This window comes from Calliphora vicina, chromosome 3, assembly GCF_958450345.1.
Source record: "Calliphora vicina chromosome 3, idCalVici1.1, whole genome shotgun sequence".
In the NCBI taxonomy this organism is placed as follows: Eukaryota; Metazoa; Arthropoda; class Insecta; order Diptera; family Calliphoridae; genus Calliphora; species Calliphora vicina.
In genome coordinates this window covers 65694358-65710055 of record NC_088782.1, presented here as the reverse complement: position 1 = coordinate 65710055, position 15698 = coordinate 65694358, and the positions used below count along the sequence as shown (strand labels likewise).

At 30.6% G+C, this 15698-nt stretch overlaps 1 protein-coding gene across 1 annotated transcript in view; it reads left to right on the top strand.

Moving 5' to 3' along the window:
* LOC135955506 (uncharacterized) overlaps window positions 1-15698 on the top strand; it is a 64417-nt gene that overhangs the window by 47695 nt on the left and 1024 nt on the right. The window contains exons 3-6 of the mRNA XM_065505856.1: window positions 6316-6388; window positions 9977-10530; window positions 12320-12449; window positions 15295-15321. Of these exons, the coding sequence (XP_065361928.1) occupies window positions 6316-6388; window positions 9977-10530; window positions 12320-12449; window positions 15295-15321 (784 nt within the window). The remainder of the gene's footprint in view (window positions 1-6315; window positions 6389-9976; window positions 10531-12319; window positions 12450-15294; window positions 15322-15698) is intronic.

The window sequence follows — 15698 nt, the reverse complement described above, 5'->3', positions numbered from 1 at the left end:
ACCCATAGACATACGTACATACGTCGTATTGGTTTTTAATAGTATGAAACATTTTGCAATTTCAATTTTGTTATGTGTCAAACGTGAAATTTTAAAATTTAAATATACATCAGACATACATACAAATCTATGCTATTCGTAATGTGTGAGCATATATTTAAAAGTATTGTAGAAAATTGAAATTGGCAACACATTTGTCGCGACAAATGAAATGTTTTTACAGTAACACCATGAAGTGTTTGAGCAGAGCAGAGTTTTAAAAGAATATTTTATTTTATATTACATACATTTTGGTTATACATATATCTCACAGATTTAGGTTGGCTGCCGTTACCGATATAATCATAAATACCTTTACTGCTAGGAAAATAGAAATTTTTGATTTCAAAAATTTAGATGAGTTTTTCTCTAGAGTTTTTCTTTTCTCGCACTTTTTCATTTCCCGGGATTCCGGGAATTCCCGCCTAGAATAAATTATTTAATTTTAAGAATGTAGACTTCGTTAAAAATCTAAAAAATGTCTTTGGTTTTAAAATTTAATTGTATACAAATAAAAAAACCACTAAAAATTTAATATAAAGAGATAAACTGTCACCATTTGTCATTTGTATCGGAATGGCTTCAATTTCCATTTATTATTGTTTTGCTTATTAATCAAATTAAATAAAGATTTTAATTAAAACTGGAAGAAGAAAACCCAATAATATTAAACAAAATTCACTTAAACGAAAGATTGTTTTATTGCAAAATTTATTATTGCTCTTTGTGAAAAAGCTAAATACTAAAAGAATTCCATTTTCGATCGGATAGAATTCTGCGACTGCCGTGAACATGCACGAGTTTTTGGAATATTTTCAGCCCAATTATGAAAAAAAATCCCCGGGAGTTGTTTCCCTTTTCTCATTTTTCCTATTCAAATTTTTCCTATTAAAAAAACGAAAAGGGAAAAAACTCCCTTGGAATTTTTTTTATATAATTGGGCTTTTTGAATAACTAACATGTTATTGATCTATTTTTTTTTTTTGGAGCTTTATGAATCTTTTAGAGAAAATCAAGTTCAAAAAACTCACATAAAACTAAGGAAAATAATTCCACCCCTATCTTATATAGCTTATTTTTAATTATTGTAAACTTTATTAATGATGTAAGTCACACATTTAAGTGATAGAAATAACAGTTATTATTAAAATTACCCAAATAACCGTTATCACTTAATTATCATTACCGAAATAATTTAAATTAGCATTACTTTTTAACCGTTTCGAATCGGTAGCCAACTTTGTTACAGACAGCCATTGAGTATTACTTGAACTATTAGTATTTTCGTTATCAACATATGACATCGTGGACCAAGATTGGTTTACCAAAACGACTCAGTCTCAATTATCTATTAACTCACTCAAAACATCGAATTGATGTATCTTCCACCGAACAGCACAGATTTTACACTTAAAGACTTTAATTATTCTCTCACCTCAAAAGTTGATCCATAAATGATATTCGATAACTGAAAACCTGACAAATGTAATTTCAAAATCACTTTTTGGTCTTCAATCCTTTTGTTTTGATTCGAAAATTGACGGATTTCTAACACTTTATGTATTCAAAATATTGTTGTAATGCAAAACATGACTTAAAAATACGGAATTTACAATAGATGGCGTTTCTTTTGAACTGTGTTTTTGTTATTAATAACTTATATGTCATTTTGAAAAGCACTATCTGTCATTTATGCTCTTAGTTATTGAACATTATAGTGTAAACAACAAAGTTTTTATTTTTTTGTTTCGAAAATGTAGAATTTAGTACCAACAAGTGCATTTTGAAAAAAAGTGCAGCTGAAGCACACCGATTGCTAACCAAAGCTTATGGTGAATGTGTTCCATCGGTTTCAACGTGCGAAAAAAAATTTGTTTGAAGACAAAGATCGCCCAGGCCAACCAAAAAAAGTTTGAAGACCAAGAATTGTAGGCATTACTCCATGAAAATTGTTGTAAAGCTCAACAAGAGCTTGCTATATCATTGGGAGCTACTCAAGGAACAATTTCAAAGCGGATTCATTCAAAGCAGGGAAATTGGGAAACATACGAATTGAAGCCAAGAAACCTGGAAAGACCATTTTACATGTCCGAACTGATGCTTGAACGCTATAAAAAATAATCATTTTTGCACCGAATAATTTTTTGCGATGAAAAATTAATCCATTACTATAGCCGAATCGACACCAAAGCCAAACATCCATGGTGCTAAACTAATTCTCTGTATTTGGTGGGAGCAAAAGGGTCCTATCTATTATGAGCTGCTGAAATCTGACCAGACTATCAGAGGAACCTGAACCAAATGCAACTGATTCGTTTGAAGGGACAAGAAACTGTAATATTCCATAGACAAGAAACCGTAATATTCCATCATGGAAACTCTCGGGCACATGTTGCAATACCTGTTAAAAAGTATTTAGAATGAATTGAATGGGAAGTTTTGCCTCACCCGTTTTATACTCCAGACCGTGCCCCGCTCTCGAGAACTCTCTCTCTCTCTCTGAAATACGCTTCACTTTGGATCAGAGTATCCGTTTTAGGCTTGATTCGATCTTGGCCTTAAAAGTTGAGCAGTTCTTTTGGCTCGGAATCCATATGTTGCCCGAAAGAATACTTAGAATAGATTTATGTATATTGTACAAATGTTTCAAAATAAAAGCAAAAAATTTAAAAAAAAATCCCACATTTTTAATTATACATCCAATACTAAACACAAATATTTCCATACAGAAACATGCCAACAATTTATCAGCTTTGTAAAAGGTGTAAAGTTTATAAATAAACTGTTAAGTCAAAGAAAAACCAGACCTATTTTATACGCGCAATACAGCTATTGATTTTGTCATTCCGTTTTTACCACATCAAAATATTTGTCGCAGACCAACATTAGTGTATATATTCTGCGTCCTCATAAAATATGTATGACGATCTAGCTGTGTCCTTCCGTCTGACCATCTGTCTGTCTGTTGACAACACGAAAATAGCTATCAGATTGAACTTATCACAACTACTCTCTGCTGATCAGGTTTGTTTTTTATATTGAAAATGGAAAATATTGGTCCATGATTTCACCTATCCCCCATATAATTGTCCCCCCGGAATACTGTCTGATCAATAATAAACATGTTGATTATGCGAAAATCCTGATAAAATTTTGCACAAATTAGATCTAAGTACTCTAAAATTATATTGTAAAATATAGCGAAAATCGGACAACATTTGTTCCTTGCCCCCATAAAAGGCCTCTCTCAGAAAATGATAACACTAGTTTACAAGGCTTTTGCTCATGAATTGAAACATATGGGGATTTGTGTATTTAGGTCTTCTAACATCGCAAAAAATATTAAAAAAAATCCTGGACGTCAAACTTTTGAGATATTTATTAAAAACGAAACATATAAAAATGTACATTAAATTAGGACAAAAAAATTAAAAGTGAAGTGTTTTAGTCCTTTTTTATAATTATTTTCATTTATCTCTCTCACGACTCTCCAACGGTAGTCTCCTAGCATATTCTGATCCCAAAAACCTTGATAATTCCTCTCGAAAAACTTCAAATCTTGATGGAAACGCTCTCCATGTTCGTAACTCATGTGTCCGAGGTTCTCCGGGAAAAAATCCACATGAGAATGTAAAAAGTGAATTTTGAGGGACATATTTACACCCATTAGTTCAAAATTATGTAATAAATTCGCAACACTATCTCTGTAATTTTGACTTTTCTTATTCCCCAAAAATTCTTGAACAAGTTCAAAAGAATTCCTTGCTGCTTTTTCAACATCAGTTAATAGACACTCAAATTTGGTATCACCCAAAATGTTTCTTATTTGAGGACCCACAAATATCTCTTCTTTTAATTTAGCATCAGAAGGACTCGGGAACACGCTGCATAAATATTGAAATTCTGGTTTTGTCTTATCTAAAGCTTTTACGAAATTTTTTAATGTAATTAGCAGTGTTTGTGTTATAGGAAAACCTCGATTTGACTGGAAAGATGTACTTTTAAACAGTATTTTTTTCCCGTTCATTTTTTTTGAATTTGTCAAAAAAATCCAACTCTGAAAGTATCTAGTAGCTTCGCCAGAGTTTTGAGTACCCAAAAACGATGTAAATACTTAAATACCACAATTAGGTACACTACAGTATGCATTAGTAGTACTCAGGGTAGGTGAAAAATAAAAACCCATATATCTCAAAATTTTGAACTAGCGTCCCTAGCTCTTCTCAAAAATATAAGATTCATTCCATGAGCAAACAAAAATGTTTGATTTGTAAACTAGTGTAATTAATATCGTTATGTAATTGGACATAAACACGTTTAATATGAAACTAAATCTTTCTACCAACTTTTGTGAGGAGCGGTCCATAACACAGTACAACATTTTTCAGTTCATTGCTTTGGGACTCAATTCTTACAATTGCACGTGAAAGTAGCCCCAAAAATAAGAACTTCTGCATCATTAGTTTTGTCAAGTTGGCTGCCGTAATAATTTAATGACCATACGATTTTTTTTTCTCAAGGTGGATTTTTATCACTTTTTCTATATTTTAGCACGGTTATATCTCGTATACCGTACGGAATATCTCTTTTGTGGCTGAAGGAAAGTTGTAGATATTGAATAGTAGAAAAAAAGTACGGAACATACCTACCCGAAAAAGATGCATCCAGTGCCTTAAAATCGCAAAAATGCCCATTTTTTAAACAAAAATTACTAATTTTTCACCTTTTTTGCTCAATAACTGGATTACAAATCAATTAAAAATCGCGTGATTTGTGTCTATATGAAAGTTATTTATCATGAATTTTGTATGTATACCATAATTTTTAACAGATTTATGCACTTTAAAGTGATTTCCGGAAGCGGGTCTTATATGGGAGCTATGAATAATTATGGACCGATCATAATAAAATTTTTTGACATGAATTTTGTATATACAAAACTTATTTGGAGCGAAATTTGTGTAGATACATATATAAATTAAACATTTATGACCGATAAAGTCCAATTTCGGGAGGACATTTGTATGGAGGCTAGGTGAAATAATGAACCGATTTCAGCCAATTTCAACAGGCATCTTCCTTGGGCCGAACAAATTATATGTACCATATTTTTTTATGATCGGTCCATAATTAGTCATAGCTCCCATATAAGACATGCTTCCGAAAATCACTTTAAAATGCATAAATCTGTTAAAAATTATGGTATACATACAAAATTCATGATAAATAACTTTCATATAGAATCAAATCACACGACCTAATTTCATGGTGATCGGTCCATAATTGGATTTGTAATCCAGTTATTGAGCAAAAAAGGTGAAAAATTGGTAAAAAAAATTTTAAAAATGGGCATTTTTGGGATTTTTAAGGCACTGGATGCACTTTTTTCGGGTAGGTATGTTCCGTACTTTTTTTCTACTATTCAATACCTACAACTTTCCTTCAGCCACAAAAGATATATTCCGTACGGTATACGATATATAATCGTGCTAAAATATAGAAAAAGTGATAAAAATCCACCTTGAGGAAAAAAAATTCGTATGGCCATTAAATTTTTACGGCAGCCAACTTGACAAAACTAATGATGCAGAAGTTCTTATTTTTGGGGCTACTTTCACGTGCAATTGTCAGAATTGAGTCCCAAAATCATGTGTTGTACTGTGTAATTGATCATAACCCCCTTATATCCCCTATGGCAGACAAATAGACCTACATTTCTAATGCCATTTTCATTTCAAGCTAAAGCAAATGTTAGTCTTCTTTTTCGATAAAAGATCAATCACAATAAGAAAACGTCATAAGTATAAGTGATCAACAGAGAATACATTATTTTAAAATATGTCTGTGCTATTCAAGAGTATGAGATTTTTGCTGTGTACCATTTTACTGGCTCAAACAACTTCAATTTAATCAGTTTTATGTAGAAATCAAATCAACATGAAATGATTGACACTTTGGTGTGTTACGGGAACATGTGTATGTCTGTCTGACTGACTGTGAGCAAGGGTTTAGGGAAGTGAGAGTAATGTGTGTTTTTTATGTTTAAAGAGGTAGAAAAGGGGTTTTAAAATTGTTACGCTTCTCAAAAATTTAAAATCTGTCATGTTTGGTTTATTTATTTAATTTCTTCACTTACAAATACAAATCAAATAATTTTATACTGATTTTGCATTTAAATTTTTAATAATTTAATCCTTTTATGTGTGTTGCTTACAAATAAGTATATAATAATAATATATTTTCTATTGTTCTATTAATTTTTATTTTTCATTTCAGGGTTATACTCCTTTACATATAGCCATGCAATTTGGAAGATCCGATATATTTGCTTTGCTCTGCAATACTTACAGTAAGTAACACCTTTTATTTTATTAAAAATATATTGTTTTAATACTTTTATTGAATTGCTTTAGATATTGGTCATAGTAAATAGAAAATGAATCTTTCCATGATAATATTTCTACTTGTTATCTTTAGCTGTCAATCAAAATTTGTTTCTTATCTTTTTTTTCCAAACCATAAAAAAGGGAAAAAAAAACAAACAACACCTCCTACTAACTATCCCAAATAGGAACAACACATTTCCATATTGAATATTTATTGTGTAACAAACTAATTGCCAAATTCAATATTGATTATTTGAAGTATTTGTTTACTTTTTTATTACAACGAGTATTTGTTTATTCTTCAATACTGTTCTAACTATTTGGTTATACACTGCTTGTCGCAACTATAAACGCACCATTGGTATTGCTCATCTCGAAATCCTGTTGAAACCACATATCGTCCGGATCAGTGCTGCGGTAACGAACTCCATTGACCGTTCAATTTTGAAGAAAGCGTGTAAACCGTACCAAACGGTTCATTTTTATACCCTTCACCTTCGTGAGAAGGGTATATATAAGTTTGTCATTCCGTTTTTATTAATTTCTACATTTTTCATTTCCGACCCTATAAAGTATATATATTCTGGATCCTTATAGATAGCAGAGTCAATTAAGCCATGTCCGTCTGTTGAAATCAATTTTCTGTAGACCGAAGATATCTTCGGTATCCAAATCTTCAATAATTATGTCAGACATGCTTTCGAGAAGTCTGCTATTTAAAATCAGCTAAATCGGTCCACAAATGGCTGAGATATGAGGAAAATACCAGGACAACCTCGATTTTTGACCTATATCTGGATTACTAAGGCATTAAGACAATATGGATATATAATGATAGATATTTCAAAGACCATTGCAATGACGTATATAAAACCATTGTAAGTTGGACCTACAATGGGTCAAAATCGAAAAAATATTTTTTTTTTCACCAAAAGTTTTTTTCGCTAAAATTAAAAAAAAAAAATTGAAAAAACACAAAAAAAAATGAAAATTAAAAAAAATAAAAATTTGTTTAACTAAAAATATTTAAAATTTTTATTTTGAAGTATAATTTGGTGAAGGGTATATAAGATTCGGCACAGCCGAATATAGCTCTCTTACTTGTTCTGGATGTAATGGAGTCTCTGGATCTGTTGTGGTCTCACCCCCTATACCAAAATCAAGCCAATTTTGCGATTAAACTGTCTTCTATAAGTTGCGCGAATCGATGACTGATTTTCATAGTAAGTTTTAATAATTTGGTAGCGTTTTCATTTTTATTAATTTTCCAGATTATTCTGATAATAAATGTCTGTAGCCTCCGCACTAATTCTGTGAAATTGATACTTTTAAAATTTTGAAAACTATATTATAACGCATTAATATTTTATCAAAAGATGTTCTAAAGTTTGGCTAAAGCGAAAAATAAGCTGTTTTTATAGCTGTAACCAGCACTGTATGTACATTTGAGGCAAGTCTTTGATCCCCATGGCAATATCAGCGTCAATTAAATAAAGGCGGCCTCTGCCTTTCATGTTAATATTACATTTTTGTTAATATTTATACAGTTGCCTGTTATTTTTTTCTATGCCAGACATAATGGAGTCGTTTTAATTATCACTCCTCAAATAGAAAAACAGAAAATGTGTTGTGATTTATTTTCGTTTTGAAGATCACACCACTATCGCCCGTAATTACTTTTCTCTAGTAATGTCGTTTGATTGTTTTTTGTTATATTTTTTTTATTGTGTGTAAATATTTAATCGGAAGTCATATCTATAAATTTGGGAATTCTATTTATTATCTTAACTTTGTTGAGTTCATAAATTTTATTTATTTAGGTCTCCTACATTGATTTTGAATTAGTCATTAGAATTGTAGGTATTTATAGTTTCTAATCGGAAATTAACAAATGCCATTATCAAAATTACCTTTCATAATGAATGGGAAGTTTTCATTATTACCCAGTAAAAAAAATGCCGAAGTAGTTTAAAGTGAATGTTACTTTCACGACTTCTTAAGCAATTCTAAATGCCTTCCTAAATTCGAATAAATTTTTCTATAATGAAGTGCTTAAAAATATCACCTGTACATGTTTTTAAATCATATCTGGGAATTTTTTAATATGTATTTCACTTCAATTTAAAATTCAAATCAATTTTATCAGATTAAAGTCTATTTAGATACAATTAAGAAATATATATTGGATGTATAACTTAAAAATGCGGGATTTTTTCAAATTTTTAGCTTTTATTTTGAAACATTTGTAGAATAAGTATTGGCCATTGTTAGCTATGACCTTTTCCCATCTATCTGGCAACATGTGGATTCCGCGCCAATTTGAGGCCAATAACAAATCAAGCCAATTTTGGATACTCTGTTCTGAAGTGAAACGTATCCCAGAGAGAGCGTTCTGCATCGATCGAAACAATTAGAAGTCGGAAGGGGCAAAGTCGGGGCTATAAAGAGGATCAGGCAAATCTTCCCAACCACTTCTTCCTAAATAGTTTTTAACAGGTATTGCAACATGTGCGTTTTTCGGCCAATGATCGCTTCAAATGAATCGGCTCATAATGGATAAGGCTCTTTTCGTCCCACCAAATACAGAGCATTGCCTTAGCGTCATTGATATTTGGCTTTGGTGTCGATTCGACAGGTTGGCCGAGCTTCACATACGATATCTTACGCTTCGGGTTATCGTAATGGATCTACTTTTCATCGGAAGTACTGATTCAGTGCAAAAATAATTTCTTTTATAGAGTTCAAGCAGCATTTCATTCAAGGTCTCTTTGTTTCCATTCGTATGGTACCCAATTTCCCTACTTTTGGATGAATCCTGCTGCTTGCAAACATTTTGAAATTGCTGATTGAGTAGGTCCCAATGATTTAGCAAGATCTTCTTGCGCTTGACAACAATCTTCATGGAGTAATGCCTCCAATTCTTGGTTTCGAAACTTTTTTCGCTGGCGTGTCAAAATCTTCCAAACAGAACAAACAATCACGATAAAACCGATGGAACACATTCGTCATAAGCTTTGGTGAGCAATCGGACGGATTTTTGGCAAAAAATTCGACATTTTCGAAGCAAAAAAACCATGATTTTTTACACTATAATGTTTAATAACTAAGTGAGAATAAATGACAGATATGTACCCTTCAAAATGACATATAAGTTATTAAAAACAAAAACCGCGTTCAAAAGATACGCCATCTATAGAGTGAAATCTTGGACTGATATTGCCCATTTTTAACCTTATCAACAGAGAGTATTTCAGCCGGCTATTTCCTATCGTGACCTCAACAGATAAACGGACGGACAAATCTAGATCGTATATTCTTGTGTACAAACGGAATGACAAAATCAATATACCCCCATCTTTTTTGATGGTGGGTATAAAAATAAAATTCAGAACTAATTCTTCCTGAACTTTGATTGGAAACACCTTGAAATGGACAGAAAAATTAGAAATTTTCAAAAACTTACAGTATAATTCTCTTAATTAACATAACATCTAATTAAAAATATAATAATGAAGTGCAATTAACATATTTTATTTATCATCTCCTTCCAGAGGCCAATCGTGATCTGCTCGACTGGGCCGGCAACAAGCCATTGGACTACAGCAAACAACAGACAAGTGTTTCGGCATCCACCTACAGCAGTGAGTATTGCTCAAAGTTTCTCCTCAACGAACTTAACAACAACTATCACTTTCAACTACCACCTAATATGAAGAACGGCTCTGGTAGTGGCAAACTTGCTATTGGAGGCGGTACAGTCGGTAGTGCTTTGGTGCGCGGCAAAAAACGCTCACAACTAACCAGTCCTCTAACACGCACCCAATCCCTACTAACGCAAACATCCTCAATGCGACGTCAAAAGAAATCGGCCATACAATCGGTGAAATACGATTTCGATGATGACAACTTGATTCCCTGTGACATGTTGTTGGCATCACCGCAAAGTTCGCCCGAATCGACACCACGCAGTCTTTCGCCCAAAGACATACGTCACGGCACGGTGGCTCGTCGCAAGGAGAGCTTTTTGCGCAAAACACTACGTGCTGCTACCTCCTCCAGAAGCAACAATAATCCAGATAGTGTTACTAACCAAACTGTAATGGAATGATTCCGTTCTTTTTTTTTTGTTCTCTCCTCTCTCTTAACACCAACAATACTAAATTATTGTGCAAGTTTATGTAGTTGCTAAAACAAAAACAACAACAGGAAATAATAGTTCCCACCACCACAAAAAAAGTTTATTAATTTCTTTTAAAATTGTCTTTATTTTTTAATATTATTATGTATTATATTTTATTGTTTTAAAACTTTTAATTAATTGGTTTATTTGTTTATTTTTAACGCATGCTTTTATTTAAAATTTATTTTCATTGTTTATTTTTTAATACTGGCTTATCTATCAGTTTATAACAACATTTAATTATATTTGTAATATTTTGCTAAATTGTTTATTATAATTTATTAATAACACAAATTCCTTATTTATTTTATTAAAAAAAAAAACAAAATTAGTGTTTAAATAATGTGCAGTTTCTAAAGTTCTTGCCGAATTTATTGCTAATATGTAATTTAATACACATTTTAAGGTGGCTGAATAATTAAGCTTTTATTTTATTATTTTTTTACTGGAATTCATTAGACTGCCTCTGGTTTAAAACTGGCTAATTTTCCTAATCGCTTAACAAATTAGTCGATTCACAGTTGGTATTCTATTGTTGTATAATTTTTCAAACATTTTGATTAATTAGAAATTTAGTTTTTTATATTTCATTGAGAGAAGGATTATTCTTTTTATTTTATTATTTATATAAGAATTAAAATTAAAAAGAGTTACATTAATGCCTTTACTAATATAGCAGTTTAGGCCATATGTATTTTGTTTAATTACCAAATTATTTACTTAAGAATCGTCGGCTAAAAAATTTACTTCAGATTTAACAATGTTAACGCTACGTCCAAATGTATGAGTATCGAAATTTTGATAAATTTGGTTTCATAAAGCTCTCCTGTCAAAGACCTAACTCAGTTTTCCAAAACCTAAGTGGTAATAAAGTATTAGTAAAAAAAACTATATGAAAACCAAATATAAACCGTCGTATGTGTAATTTGTTTGAGTTTTTTGTTTCTAGTTTCCACTCTATGTATATTTCTCTATGTCATAAAGTGACAGGTCTATGGCAAAATAAGTAGAGGCATTTTCAGAATATTGTATTTGAACGAAAGAGTTTTAGGCAAAGGCGATGTTACATGTTTATTACCATATACCGAGGTGGACATAATTTTAGCACATTACTTATGTGTACTTTTCCAAACCAAATTTTTTGTTACATATTTATTATTTTAATAATTTTTATGTCCTAATGAATCACTCGTAGTCCAAACGTTATTTTATATCAGTTTTGTTCGTTTCAATTCGTTTATTTTTTGTCAAAATAGAACAAACTCAAAAATAATTACTGAACTGTAAATTGGCACAAATAAAAAAAAACTACTATTTTATTTTATTTAAAACTTAGTATATAACCCTTATTCTTTATAACAACTGCACATCTCCTGACAGCATTCCTTAAGTAGTCTGTCCATAAATCAGTAAAATGTTTGGGTTTAACAGCTGTAATGTGTTGCTCTACATAATGCCATAGGTTCTCTATGGGATTGAGATCTGGTCAATTTAATACGTTGATTCTATTTTACAACGCCATCTAAGTGACATGCTTTCCTCTGCATTTAGAATCATTCAGCCCAATTATGAAAAAAAATTCCCGGTAGTTTTTTCCCTTTTCCCATTTTTCATATTCAAATTCAAGGTTAAAAATAAGAAAAGGGGAAAAAACTACCGGGGAATTTTTTTCATAATTGGGCTGATTGTTTCCGCATATCAATTCTGATTATAGGACCAACCTACTAGTAGTCCAAAAAAGGTGGTCATGGCGGAAATCGTCGATAAAATCCATGAAATTTTATTGGACGATTGTAGAATAAAAGTGCGTGAGGTGGCTGAGGCTGTAATAATCACACCTAAGCGTGAACATGAGTAATCCATCCGCGTGATGGGTACCGTGATTACTCACATTCGACTATAAGCGCAACCCTGTGATCACATTTAAAAGAGTGATTTAAAATTGATCGCCTCGGTCGCAGTTTTTGGGATACTTTCACATAGATTCCTTCAAAAGGGTAAAACGATCTCCTGCAAACTGCTACCAAATCCATCAAATTCCCCAGATATATCGACTATTCCCGATTTCCAAATCTGAAGAAATGCCTCTGCGTTAAGAGATTTGCCAGGAATGAAGAGTTTATCTGTGAATCAATAGCCTATTTTGAGGACCTTAAGAAAACATATTATTGGGAAGGAATAAAAATATTGGAAACATTTGTTAGAAAGTATTTTTTATATTTTTATAACTTTAGGTTAAAAAATAACTAGACATTGTTAATTATTTTCGTAAATTGTTTAAACATTAATTTTTACTAGGATTGCCCGGTGGCTGAAATTCGACCATTTTTAAAACGCTTTTTACCACTTTTATGGAAAGAGTTTTGAAACAATTTTTATTTTGTGTACCACAAGAAAACGTGTGACCTATTTATACATAAGATACCTTAGAATTTCAATATCATATTTATAAATTTTGTTAAATTATTCGGGCTTGATTTATTCTTGAAATCGATCGAACTTCGTCACAGTTTTTCAAATCGATCGATTTTCATCACATGATTTGGTTCAATTTTGTAAATTGGAAAAATTGTATTTATTTTTAATTAGGCAACGATTTTTATTAGAAAACCAAAAGTCTATTTATGATAAAGAAATTGATTAAAATCTGAATCAAAAGCTCTGACTGGGAGGATACTTTTGGCATTAAATATTATTTTTGTCAATATTTAGAGACAGTTCTAATGTACATATTTCTGGTGACATTGTCAACGAACGCGTCAATAGTTTCGTTTTTTTTTTTTATTATTCTGTGCAGTCAATATGTATAGAAAATAACTACCTAGTCATTAGTGATACAGTCTACTGGTGGAATGACAAGCTAATGTTAAATGTCAATAGAAGATTAATTTGGCTGGGGTACATATGGTTGTAGTTCTACTGACAATGTCACTAGTAAATCACTACAAATTCACTATTGGCATTCCCTGCAGGGAAATAACAAAATTCTATAATTTTTTTCAATATTCAACTTTGAACTCGGGTATTTGTGTACTCCAACAAACTAAATTAAGATCTCTCGATTCTCTGATATCATGAATGAATTTTGTTACTGATTACTCAAACTAGTTAGTAACTATTTTAATTGTAATACAAATCCATCTTTTGTAAGTAGATTCATTAAAGTTCACTTTTACTTTTGCATGACGTATCACTCTAAAACTTGGTTAACGATAGTTACCTTAATATAGAAAGGCCCTAACTCGTATTTTTTTTAAGTCCAGATTTTTTGGTTAAATATGATATGGCGCACCATTTATCAAAATAAACGAAAATCAGGGCTTTCAAAAATAAAAACGAGTTAGAACATTTCTATATTAAGGTAACGATATTCCAAAAAATAATATTTCTTTATGTTTTCTGTAATTTTGATTATAACAAAATTGATTTGAACAGGAATTAAACAACCGAAATTTGCTTTAACCGAGTTTTAATGTTATTTTTTTTAACAATTAATAGACTACATGTGTGTATTTAATCGAATTTTAATACTTACTAAATAATAGTTATTAAAACATTTTACTAAAGCTCCTTAGATGACAAGGATAATAATTCTCATGTTGCTTGGATAACCAATAATTTTGTTCTACAAATTTATTTACAAAAAAAAAAGCAGGATAAACCGGACAAAAATCCATGAATCCTTATTAAAACCACAATACATTATTAGCACACATTTTTTTTAAATCGTATGAAAATAATAATAATAATGTCAATATAAATTTATTTATTTTTAATGCACCATCCAACAATCCAACTCTTTTATCATTCTCTCTTTGTTTGCTCTACGATCACTCTACGTGGGATTAATAAATAAAATTAAAAAACAAACAAATGTGTGTATCCGCAGAGATCCAAGCAATGCGTCAGCAACTGATCAACAGTGGATATGGCACCTGGAGGCAAGTGGATAATCATAATCATGGCAGTATTGAACGCTGTGCTATTGAAAGCTTATTAGCACCAGCCATATTAATTGATTTTTAATTAATTAATTTAATACATTTCTATTTCTTTTATTTACAATAATAAAAATTAAAATTTATTTTTTAATGTTCAGTGTTTATAAAAAAACCGTTAATTTTATGTTTTTCAAATGCTTTAAGAAAATTTATAAACATTTTCTAAAATCAAATCAATTTTTAATTAAATAAAACACTTATTTTGCAACCATTTTTCTTATCATTTGCCTATTAACAAGAGTCATTATTTACTCTCATCTCTGCAAAAAAATATGTTCAGTAACAGTCTCTTTAACACTGTTGTTTATTGAATGCAAAAAGAGATGACACCGAAGTTTACTGAGAGTTTTTTAACCTTTTTTAGTTTTAAGGCTTTTGGAATGATTGTTTTTTTTTTCGGAATTAAAATTTTTGTGAATTTGTTTTTGATTTATTTTTGCAATGACAAATTTATATAGGGGTAAGTTTTTTTGTTTTTTAAATTGTTAATATTTTCGTTGGCTTATTTTTACTTCACCCAAGCATGCACATTTTAAAAATACAAACATTTTCCATACTTATTGATTTCTTTGATTTTTTATAATTTTCCATGCCTTTTAATATATTTCATAAATGCTTTTCTAAACAGTTATTTGAATGGATTTTGATAAAAACGTATTTTATTTCTCTCTTTTTTACAATTTTACAGAAATCAAAGCAAAGAGAAAACCTACAGGTAAGATCTGAATACATAAAACAGTATTATACCCTCTAAAGCTTAAACATGATACCTAATAAACAATGATTTATATTCCGAATTGTCGTTTTACGTTGCAAAAATTAAAAAAATTGTTTTTCCAATGATAAGTATAGCCACATTCTATAAATGTATATTTGCTAAAATTGAATGCCTTAAAATGCTGAAATTTTCTATATTTTAATAGAAAACCTACTTTATGTAGTAAAAAGTTTCCATTGTATTGTCACTCACTGTATGAGAAAATTTCTAAGCACCGGTTCTTATAGATGAGAAATATCGATCAATTTCGAAATTTATTTATTCTAATTTCTCTTTAATTATGTTTTTAATTTTAATTCAACATTTTACTTACA